A 12,016-nucleotide genomic window follows, 5' to 3' on the forward strand; every position below is an offset into this window, starting at 1 on the left:
CTATTTCCCTGTGCCTGTCAGAAAATGATTCATAATCCATTGAACACTTTCTTTGTTGAAACGATACTGAGTTTTACAATGCTCTCCAGTTGGGCATCGACGCAATCTGCTGCAGTTTTCGCGGCGTGCACGAGCTGCTAGTTGAGCCACATCTGCGCTCCCCAAATGGGAGTCTACTGCTGACCAGCCTCCACAGTGCAGAAGCTATTGCATCCCGAATGAACACAGAGCTTCTCTTTATTCATAGAGTTTATCTAATGACGAAGCCAGAGCCTAAGGCGTAGGAAAAGCTTCTTTCTCCTTTTCGTCTCCACAAGCTGGAGCATCCCTCCATATTTTATTCATAAATTTCAAAGCCTGAACTTCAAAATTCGAAGTAAAAGCATTTGCTTTGCTTTATTCACATCACCGAATAGGTCCCTGGGCACAGAGGGTGAGGCCATCAGAAGGTGGTTGGGTGAATGTCCACGATTTGTTGGGAGCAGGGAAATCTTCCACAGCTGTCAAACCTGACATGTGGCACCGTGCTGATGTTCTCATTCGCGAAGATCGACACATTGCGAATCAGTAACGACCCAGTTGATTCAACAAGATAATACTCGGCCTCACGCAAGTTTGAGGGTTTCTGAGCACATCATGGAACATAGTTGGACAGTGTCTGACGTACCTCCCTCGGACTTGCGCTTACTTGGACTATCAAAGAATAGCATTCATGGAAGGTATTTTGAGGACAACGAGGATGCGATCCGCCCAGTGAAGAAATGGCTCAGTGGCCAAAAGGAGGACTGGTGCTAACACAGTATATCCATCCCTGCTTGTCACTGGAGCAAGGCTATAGCCATGGAAGGATATTACTAGGAAAATTAGGGTGTGCAGATAAAGCGTAATTCCTTCATGTGCGTAATTTTCATCATGTGGAATAGACGACTGTCTAAGAAAACAATGTGGTAAATTACTTTCTGGGTGGCCCTCGAATGAATTTTATGGGTTTAGATTAGAGCAGGGTTGCAGCGTAATTAACTTGTGGCACTGAAGGATACACACTGTTAGTTAACTGTACTGGGTCCTTAAGTTTATACACTGTACACAGTAGTGACACAATACTTACCTAGCAGTGGCGAAGGACTGCTACCACACTGAATTGTATTGCGTCTTTCAGCTAATACTCTGAAGATGAGCAGAGAATTTGTGTGGAGATATTTCTCTACAGAAGTGAAGGATTCACTCTGTGCTACACTATTGAATCCTTTAACTGGCAAAATGGACCACAGCAGAGCAGAGGTGTAGAATGATTGCCTTGCAGCGGTGAAAGATCGATACCAATCTGAGTAGTATCGGAATCTTTAGCTGAGTAGTGTCGTAGAATAGTTACCCTGAAGTGTTGTATGAAGTATGAGGTGAGACAAAGTGGCAACCCTGCAGGCTTGCGTAGGCACAATACCTTTGACCTTGGTCTACAAGCTGCTTCTAGTCCAAGCAGCACATCGATGCGACTGCTCAGTCGTGAGTTGTGCTGTAATAATTTAACACATGTTTGTGTCTCTCGTCACGGAAATGGAACCGCATAATATTGCGCAACGGTATGCCATTTCTTTTTGCGTTAAATTGGGTGAAAACGTGTCAACTTACGGTAAGCTTCAGAAGGCTTTTGGAGAGGAGGTTATGTCAAGAGCTCAAGTTTTTCGTTGGCATAAAATTTTTAGTGAAGGCAGAGCGAATGTTGAAGATTGAGACCGCAGTGGACGACCATCAACCTCACGGACGGATTTCAACTTGGCCAAGGTGCGTGAACTCGTGCGATCTGATTGAAGATTATTCGTGAAAATGATTGCAGAAGAACTGAACATCAGTCGAGAAATGGTTCGTCTAATAACTGAAGATCTTGGTATGAGAAAGATTTGTGCAAAAATGGTATCCAAAAACCTCACACCACAACAGCGAGAAACACGGGAAAACGTGGCAGCCGATCTGTTAGAACAAACAGAAATCAATCCAGAATTGTTGAGCCATGTTATCACTGGTGATGAAGTTGGTTTTTCCAGTAAGATCCAGAGACAAAACGCCAAAGTTCGCAATGGTGCTCAGAGGTATCACCCAAACTAAAAAAAAGTTCGCATGTCAAAGTCAAAAGTGAAATGCATACTTGTGTGCGTATTTGATTTCAAGGGATTTGTTCATAAGGGGTGGGTGCCTCCTGGACAAACAGTTAACCAATATTACTACAAAGAAATTTTGGAAAGACTTCATAAAAAGTGTTCTTCGTGTCCGTGCCAACATTGCTGATAATTGGATTCTGCATCACAATAATGCGCCATCCCATACTGCTCTGTCAGTACAGCAATGTTTAGCCTCAAAACAAAGTTCATTACTACCAGAGCCACCTTATTCACCAGATATCGCTCTGTGCGACTTCTTTTCTATTCCCAAGAGTCAAAACGGCGGTCAAGGGACACCATTTTCAAATAACACAAGACGTCCAAAAAGCTGTGACAAGGCTCTTTGAAATATTACAGAAGATGAGTTCCAGAAATGTTACCATCAATGGCAGAAGCGCTGGAAAAAGTGTGTGCAATCAGAAGGGAACTAATTTGAAGGATACAACGCTAAACTTGACTAAAACGGTGGGTAACTTTTTTTTTTCTTTTTTTTAAAATCAGTCTCATTACTTGAAAGTCTCTTCGGGTTTGCTGCCTGATCCTAAAATCAACTTGACTCGATATTTCGGCGATCCAGCTGGTCGCCATCTGCAGGAGAATGCTGCTTCTACTGATAAGTCCCGCTGAGAACTGATGGCAGGTTTTTTTTTCTTTATTGTTATTTTCAAAGCCGTACAAACAGGCAGGCTGTCAGCAGCATGGTACGCCGCTCTTCAGCCGTAGAGGAGATAAAGAAAGAACAGAAAGAATACACAAATGTGACATAACGGTGGGTAATAAAACAGTAGACACATAAAGACAAACACGGAGCCGTTCACACTCGACGATAATTCACTACAAACTGTTGTCACGACGCACTAACACTGAAGATGGCGATGGCACAGGTGAACGATGGAGTATGACGGGAACACTGAACACTAAACATGACGGCACTCACGAGACACTGATGGCGATGATCTCCGGCGCGCGAATGTCCACTCAGCGCGTACGAGTCCGGGGACCTGCCAAGAGAGGAGGTGGAGGAGGAGGAAGGGGAAATGGGAGAGGGGAGAGCAATGGCAGGTTGCAAATCGACGTCCTATATAGGCCACCGTTGAGTACACGGCGCATGCGCCGCCCATCACGGTTGCTGCCCTCCAAGACGGAGGTGGCGCCGCTCTTAGTGGAGCAATGCTGGCAACGATATATCGCAATCAAGGCCGCACCGAAGAACGTTTAGTTTTGATGCGAGACAAGATTCCACGTCTCAGTAAGAGGAAACCCATTGACTGTTGATTAAATTATCCGCCAACCTAATTTCAATCGCCTCTTTATAGACACTTCCAAAAACCGGAAGTGTTGGCAACTACCACAGTTTCATCAACTTTCGTACTGTGTCCCTCATTTAAGCAGTGTTCTACTACTGCCGATTTTTCTGGCTGTTGTTGCCTCGTATAACGGCGATGTTCCACACACCTGTCATGCACTGTGCGAATCGAACGGCTAACGTAAGCTTTCCCACAGTGACACGGAATTTTGTACACTCCGAGTTTCCTAAGCCCCAAATCATCTTTCACAGAGCCGAGTAGTGCCCTATCTTAGAAGGTGGACGGAACACACTCTTAATGTTAAAATTCCTTAAAATCTCAGCGGTACTCATCAGCCGAAGCAGCATTTTCCTGAAGATGGCGACCAGCTGGATCGCCGAAATATCGAGTCAAGTTGATTTTAGGATCCGCCAGCAAACCCGAAGAGACTTTCAAGACTTATTACGCCGAGAAAGCCTACGTAATCACAGTGTCATTACTTTATTGCCGCACCTTGTATATTAGGTGGCTGAGTAGAGATCAGTTACCTTGCGGCAGGGCAGGCTCTCCACCAGGTGCGGCGACGGCGGTAGCGGCGACGGCGACGCCAGCGTCCTCGCTGCTCTTGTCGAACGGGTTGAAGCGCGACGGTTCTGCCGCCGAAGGGGCGGGCAGCGGGCTCTTGGGGGGCGGGGCCAGCTGCGGAGCCACCTCGTTTGACTCTGCACCCTTAGGCCTGGGAACAGACAGAACAGATCGCGTCACACCCAACAACCACTCCGCAACAAACGTACAACTACTAAAATAATTCATATTCTTAGCACAACTTGAGACATTTTGTCCTATACTGCCGAGCTTCACCTAGCATGACCCAGAAGATCCATTATCTTTGTCAATCCCAGCCCTAACCATCCAGCCTTCTCTCACCCAACTACTAACTCATCCATTTTCCCCCTCAGCCACCTGTACACTTCTCCAGTCTTCCATCACCCAAAAGCTCCCACTTCCTTTCTTCCCTCACCAAAATGCTCGCGCTTCTATCCTTCCTTCGCCAAATTCCTCACTCTTGCTACCTTCCCTCGCACACCCACTCGCTCTTCCAACCTTCTCTCACCAAACTGCTCACTTTTCTAACCTTCCAACCTTTCCTCACCCCTTCGTGCACCCTTCCACTCTTTCCTCACCCATACTCTCAATCCTTGATCCTTCTCTCATCCAACTAATCACTCGTCCATTCTTTACATGTAGCATTTGAGAAATCTTTCACGCAGGAGGATCGTACAAACATGCCGCCGTGTGAATATCGTACAGTTTCCGGTATGGACGACATACTGATAAACATCCCTGGGGTTGTGAAGCAGTTGAATGGGTTGAAAATAAGTAAATCGCCAGGTCCTGATGGGATTCCAATTCGGTTTTACATATAGTACTCTACTGCATTGGCTCCTTAGCTTGCATTTATCTCGAATCTCTTGCCCAACGTAAAGTCCGGAGCGATTTGAAAAAAGCGCAGGTGACGCCTGTACATAAGAAGGGTAGAAGGGCGGATCATCAAAATTACAGATCAATATCCTTAACATCGGTTTCTTGCAGGATTCTCGAACATATTCTCAGTTCGATTATAATGAAGTTCCTTGAGACAGAGAAGTTGCCGTCCATGCATCAGCACGGCTTTAGAAAGCATCGCTCCTGCGAAACGCAACTCGCCCTTTTTCACATATCTCGCGAACCATGGATGAAGGGTATCAGACGGAAGCCATATTCCTTGACTTCCGGACAGCTTTTGACTCGGTACCCCACTGCAGACTCCTAACTAAGGTACGAGCATATGGGATTGGTACCCAAATATGTGAGTGGCTCGAAGACTTCTTAAGTAATAGAACCCAGTACGTTGTCCTCGATGGCGAGTGTTCATCGGAGGTGAGGGTATCATCTGGATTGCCCCAGGGAAGTGTGGTAGGTCCGCTGTTGTTTTCTATCTACATAAATGGTCTTTTGGATAGGGTGGATAAGCAATGTGCGACTGTCTGCTGATGATGCTGTGGTGTACGAGAAGGTGTAGCCGTTGAGTGACTGTAGGGGGATACAAGATGACTTGGACAGGATTTGTGATTGGTGTAAAGAATGGCAGCTAACTCTAAATATAGATAAATGCAAATTAATGCAGATGAATAGGAAAAAGAATCCCGTAATGTTTGAATACTCCATTGGTAATGTAGCACTTGACACAGTCTCGTCCATTAAATATTGGGGCCTAACACTGCAGAGCGATATGAAGTGAGAGAAGCAAGTAATGGCAGTTGTGGGGAAGGCGGATAGTCGTCTTCGGTTCATTGGTAGAATTTTGGAAAGATGTGGTTCATCTGTAAAGGAGACCGCTTATAAAACACTAACACGACCTATTCTTGAGTACTGCTCGAGCGTTTGGGATCCCTATCAGGTCGGATTGAGGGAGGACATAGAAGCAATTCAGAGGCGGGCTGCTAGATTTGTTACTGGTAGGTTTTATCATCACGCGAGTGTTACGAAAATGCTTCAGGAACTCGGGTGGGAGTCTCTAAAGGAAAAGAGGCGTTCTTTTCGTGAATCGCTACTGAGGAAATTTAGAGCATTTGAGACTGACTGCAGTACAATTTTACTGCCGTCAACTTACATTTCGCGGAAATACCACAAAGATAAGAGAGATTAGGGCTCGTACAGAGGCATATAGGCAGTCATTTTTTCCTCGTCCTATTTGGGAGTGGAACAGGGAGAGAAGATGCTAGTTGTGGTACGAGGTACCCTCAGTCACGCACCGTATGGTGGATTGCGGAGTATGCATGTAGATGTAGATGTAATCGCTCACTAATCAGCCTTCCCTTAACACATTCACTCCTTAGATGAGGTAATCCCCTCCCTCCTCCCCCCCCCCCTCCCCCAATACGAAAAATAATCTACTTGTTTTAGTGCTGTGCCTGGACCATAGATGCTGCAGACTGGGAGCATTGTGCCTTACTCTCTCTTGTAACTGTTCATCGACTGTTGTATACACATCACTTGTCCCCTCATATGTCACCCCATCTCTCACTACTACTTTCCTTCCTTTATGGATTCGTCATTTACCAGTAATGTTCTCGGTGTGGTATCGATAGTTCCGAGGCACCAGCGTAGGTGCACGCTCGTAGGTAGGCACTACGAGAGCGGACGAACTACGCCGACCACAGCGCCCTCTAGCCGACGCTGTGGAGCTCAGCGAGCGCCGCTCTGCTTTCTGCCCATTTCATCAAGAGCAGACGGCCTGGACACATCGCTTCAACTTCCGTGTGTTCACTTGCTACTGAGACTTTGTACTACTTACGATGGGAATACGGCTTCGCACCTACGTGCTCATCATCGCAAAGTTATGTAACCATTTATTAACTTGGTTTTGCCTATAGTAAATGTGCTTCTACTTTACACGAAGTACGGAAGTGCTTTACCTCAGCTGCTCATACTCGCTTCCATCATTCGGCCTATTTTGCAGATCACAGGAGCAGACCCACGCGCCGCCTTCAAGGCGGGATTCAGAACCCTGGATAAAACATTAGTCATCAAAATAAAAGAGCGCCCTGGTCGCTTTGGAGCACTGTAGGTGGTGTACAAAGGCGTTAGCATGTTTGGATGTGGCGATGACACCACGGATGAGACTGCCAAATTTCTTGTTGTATCGACCTGGGCAGTCCAACGCGTCTACAACCAACGTTATATGACTCGCAACCACGTAACGTGGGATAAGAACAGCGATCAGAAAATGACGCTAGCTGACAGGGACTGGACACAAGTGCAACACCTAATGAATGCCGATTGGTTTCAAACCCAACAGGAACTGACACTGTCTGTGAATGTGGCTCCATTTCAATCAGCTTCACAGCGGACACTGCGAAGGGAATTGTGTACACTGGACACTTGGACTCACGTGCCTCACAAAAAGCAATTGCTCACAGTGGCATATACGAGGGTTGAACTTTAATAGTGTCAACTGTTTATTTACAGCTTGTGCAAAATAGATACGTGTTTCAAAGTTTTATTGACCTTCAAAGTTGTCACCAGCAATGTTGCCAGCGATGTGGAATTCGTAGGATACTCTTAGCGGTGCCAGTTGTGTTGACAGTTCGAACAGCGTGGTCTGTTGTCCGACGAATTTGTAGCAGTTCTGAAGCGAATGCCGTGAAGTGTTTCCTTCAGTTTACAAATCGAGTTGCACTCACGAGGGCTTCAGTCAGGGGAGTGCAGTAGGTGGTATAGCACTTAGGAGCCCCATCAGTCAAACAAATCAGTAACAGCTTGCACTGTACAAGCTTGAGCATTGTCCTGCAAAACGATGGTCAGGTCCTGCAGAAATTGTCACCACTTCTGTATCTAAGTTGATCGTAGGTTGTCTTCCAAAAATGAACAGCATAAATACAGAAGTGATGACACTTTCTGCAGGACCTGACCATCATTTTGCAGGTCAATGTCCACGCACGTACAGTGCAAGCTGTTACTGATTTATTTGACTGATGGGGCTGCTAACTGCTATACCACCTACTGCACTCCCCTGACTTAAGCCCTCGTGAGTGCAATTCGATTTCTAAACTGAAGGAAACCATTCGCTTCAGAACTGCTACAAATTAGTCCGGCAATTGACCGCGTCGCTCCAACTGTCAACATAACTGGCACTGCTAAGAGTATCCTACGACTTCCACATCAGTGGCAACGGGTTATACACAATGCTTGTGACTACTTTGAAGGTCAATAAAACTTTGAAACACGTATCTATTTTGTACTAGTTGTAAATAAATAATTGCCACTATTTAAGTTTCAACGCTCGTAGAACATCTCCAATGGCCACAAGACGCAAGCTGGACAGTAGTTGAATGGAGGCGTGTACTTTGGTCCGATGAGTTGCGATTTTCTGCTGTTCAAATCTTGAAAGGCGACATATGCACAGTCAGTCCATGAAGCGTTTAGCCTGCAGTGCGAGGAGGGTGTATCTCAGGCCAGAGGTTGCTCTGTGACGCTTTGGGGTGTTTCTCGCGTCGTGATATAGGTCTGTCACGAACATGAACCAGGACGTGTATTCCAACGTTCTCAGTGAGCAGGTGTTGAATTTTCTACTACACCTTTGTGATGAGTATGCTGTGGACACTCCTGTCTTCTAAGATGACAACAGCAGTGTCTCCGGGGCTGCACACTTACACTCTTAGTTTGATGCACACTTGAGCACACTATTTGACTTCGACTGGGCCGCTAAATAGTTCTATCTTAATCTCATAGAAAATATCTGGGACTACTAGGAACAGCGAATGAAAGATTTAGTAAACTTCCCCACAATTTAATAGGTCAATCTCTAATCGTCAATTACTGACTTCAGCTTGTTGTGGCACACATGAAAAAAATTGTGGGATCTCTTCTTCACCGATTTGAAGTTATTCTCAAACGACTCCTAGTCATGATTTTTGTCTGATGTGCTTACCGCACCTTCGCACCTTACCTCCCGCCCCCTCCCCCAATTACATCCTCACACCCCTCCTGTGTCCCTTCCACTCAGACGCATTCCCCTGGAGCCCACGTACCTGATGAAGATGGAGAAGTCTGGAGCCTCGTCGCTGTCAGCCGAGCCGGTCCTGTTGAAGCGCGCGGGCGTGCCCTGGGGCGGGGGTGGCGGCTCACTGAGCGAGAGGAACGCGTCGAAGCTGTCCTCCGCGCCAAAGCCCGCCCCCGAGGCGTCGCCGCCGGCACTGGCGCCACCTCCGCCGGCCCCGCTGTCGCCCCACACTGCCAGCACACCAGACACACTCGTCCTAACAGTGCACCTTTTTTGCTGCAGCATCCTTGAATAAAATCATCTTGCTGTTCACATCGAGCCAGATTGGTGTTACGACTCGAGCTTTCGAAGGTTAACACAGTGTTCTTCATCAGGAGATTACTGCCTGACAGCAGCGAAGCCTGATTCCTGTATAGTGGCGTTAAGGCTTGTGATGGCTGTGGGAGTGCCTTCAAAGGAATTCTACCAAAAATCGTAACTTCGCAGAGGAGAGGGGTTGGTCTACAGTCCCCTTCCGCGCCTCAACGGAAGTACAGGTGAGGAGAATGGGAGGGGGGGAGAGCATACCGACGCATTACCAATTTTCTGCATTTGTACATGCGAATCCCGCCCTCCAAAAGTCATACCCAACAGAATTTAGAAATCCATGTGATGTCACCTGGCCAACCACAAGCCTAAACGCCACTATAAAGGAACCAGATTTTTCTTCCTGTAGACAGTCGTCTCCTGACGAGGAAGATGGTGTTCGTCTTCGAAAGTTCGAGTTTGAACTTCATTATGACGCAGTCTGAACACAGAGAATTTTTTTACATTTGTTATAGTTCACCAGCTGATTCGCTAAGTCGTTTTCGAGCCTTTACATTAGTTGAGAGCAAGCAGCCGGAGTTCCCCTATGAAGCCCCTTTGCAGCTGTCAGGTAATGATAACGCTGCCTCACACGAGTGCGGGGCATCTCCGTGTCCCTCAGAGTGATCACTCAACATCTGACACTGCTCAGGCCTCATATACCCAACCAGGCCCGGCAATAACACGATACACGAACAGTACGAATGCAGTCTGGTGGTCATTCTACCTCTCTGAAGGAATCATGTATTTGGTGGCCGATGATGTGTACACCGTAACACTTATATCGATTAGAGGTAGGTTTATATTATGTAGCTTTCTATCTGTAATTATGAAGTGTTTATTCTTTGTTAAGGTCATTGATTTGTGACAGGAAATTTAAAGTTTGTAATATACAGGGCGTTACAAAAAGGTACGGCTAAACTTTCAGGAAACATTCCTCACACACAAATGAAGAATAGATGTTATGTGGACATGTGTCCGGAAACGCTTAATTTCCATGTTAGAGCTCATTTCAGTTTCGTCAGTATGTACTGTACTTCCTCGATTCACCGCCATGACTTCATACAGGATACTCTACCTGTGCTGCTAGAACATGTGCCTTTACAAGAACGACACAACATGTGGTTCATGCACGATGGAGCTCCTGCACATTTCAGTCGAAGTGTTCGTACGCTTCTCAACAACAGATTCGGTGACCGATGGATTGGTAGAGGCGGACCAATTCCATGGCCTCCACGCTCTCCTGACCTCAACCCTCTTGACTTTCATTTATGGGGGCATTTGAAAGCTTTTGTCTACGCAACCCCGGTACCAAATGTAGAGACTCTTCGTGCTCCTATTGTGCACGGCTGTGATACAATACGCCATTCTCCAGGGCTGCATCAGCGCCATTAGTGATTGCATGCGACGGAGGGTGGATGCATGTATCCTCGCTAACGGAGGACTTTTTCAACATTTCCTGTAACAAAGTGTTTGAAGTCGCGCTTGAAGTCACGCTGGTACGTTCTGTTGCTGTGTGTTTCCATTCCATGATTAATGTGATTTGAAGAGAATTAATAAAATGAGCTCTAACATGGAAAGTAAGCGTTTCCGGACACATGTCCACATAACATATTTTCTTTCTTTGTGTGTGAGGAATGTTTCCTGAAAGTTTGGCCGTACCTTTTTGCAACAACCTGTATGTACGGAAAAAGATAAATGGTTGTTTAAAATAATGAAATTGTATCGTATGTGTAAGTTTATAAGATGAACAATGTCTATTGGAAGCTGGTTCATGCTTAGGGTGCTTGTATTGTAAAATGCAAAAGATTTAGTGATGTCCTTCATCAACGGAAGTGGCACGGCGCGATGTAAAAGATGGTTTTGGTGGTCTAACTTGACGGCTCCTTGGTGTGAACGATACGCAGTCAGTGCCTAGAAGTTGCACGGTACACCTCGACGGTGCCATGAGAGGCAATTGGAGGCAGCTTTGTATGGAATTTTGTCTCGGATGTGGATTTGGCTGTTGCTTGGTACTCTCAGCAATACGGAATGGCTCTAGTAAGTTGGATAACCGTCACCAAGAAGAAATTTTACAGAGCATTCATTCAAACATCAAGAGCCGTGAGTACAGTTAGCCGCCACGTCGCTTGTCACCACAATTTCGCCACTGCTCCACTAACTTCATGCACACAGAAATGTATCAGAGCATGGACCAGTTGATTTGTGAGAGTGATTTTAATAATAATCCAAATGCTATAAATCTGTGTTTGGGACCGTATCGTCTATCCTGATCATGAACCTATGGAGGGTCCTCTCCTAAGTGTTTAAAAAACCGAGTGTCCTGTTTCAAATGAACTAGTGATTTATTTATGTTTGTCATGTTCAAGGATCAATCAAAGTGAAGCTAGTTAGTATTTTGCTAAAGTACTCCCAGCGTATTGCAAAGTATCGTTTTGCAAAAGTACTGTGCTAGATTGTGTACATGTCACTGTCTAAAATACCTGCTTCACAGGTGATGAAAAAGACAAATGGGTTAACCTCGTTTCAAACATAACTTAGCCCTGAATACTAATATAAATGATTTTTTAAAGTTAATTTAGCTCAGTGTTGAATAATTTGCCTTGAAAAGTAATATATAAACTATCCCAAATGAAGTTAAGAAGTGACTTTGTTTAAAGTAAACTTTGCTACTTTAATAATCA

The 12,016-nt window shown here is 45.7% G+C and overlaps 1 protein-coding gene across 1 annotated transcript in view; it reads right to left on the bottom strand.

Annotated features, from left to right (window-relative positions):
* Positions 1 to 12,016, bottom strand: part of LOC126424624 (uncharacterized) — a 343,469-nt gene that overhangs the window by 104,416 nt on the left and 227,037 nt on the right. Inside the window, exons 21-22 of the mRNA XM_050087361.1 lie at positions 9,016 to 9,217; positions 3,991 to 4,178 (exon numbers count right to left, since the gene is read on the bottom strand). Of these exons, the coding sequence (XP_049943318.1) occupies positions 3,991 to 4,178; positions 9,016 to 9,217 (390 nt within the window). The remainder of the gene's footprint in view (positions 1 to 3,990; positions 4,179 to 9,015; positions 9,218 to 12,016) is intronic.

Source organism: Schistocerca serialis, chromosome 10 (genome assembly GCF_023864345.2).
Source record: "Schistocerca serialis cubense isolate TAMUIC-IGC-003099 chromosome 10, iqSchSeri2.2, whole genome shotgun sequence".
NCBI classification, from domain to species: Eukaryota; Metazoa; Arthropoda; class Insecta; order Orthoptera; family Acrididae; genus Schistocerca; species Schistocerca serialis.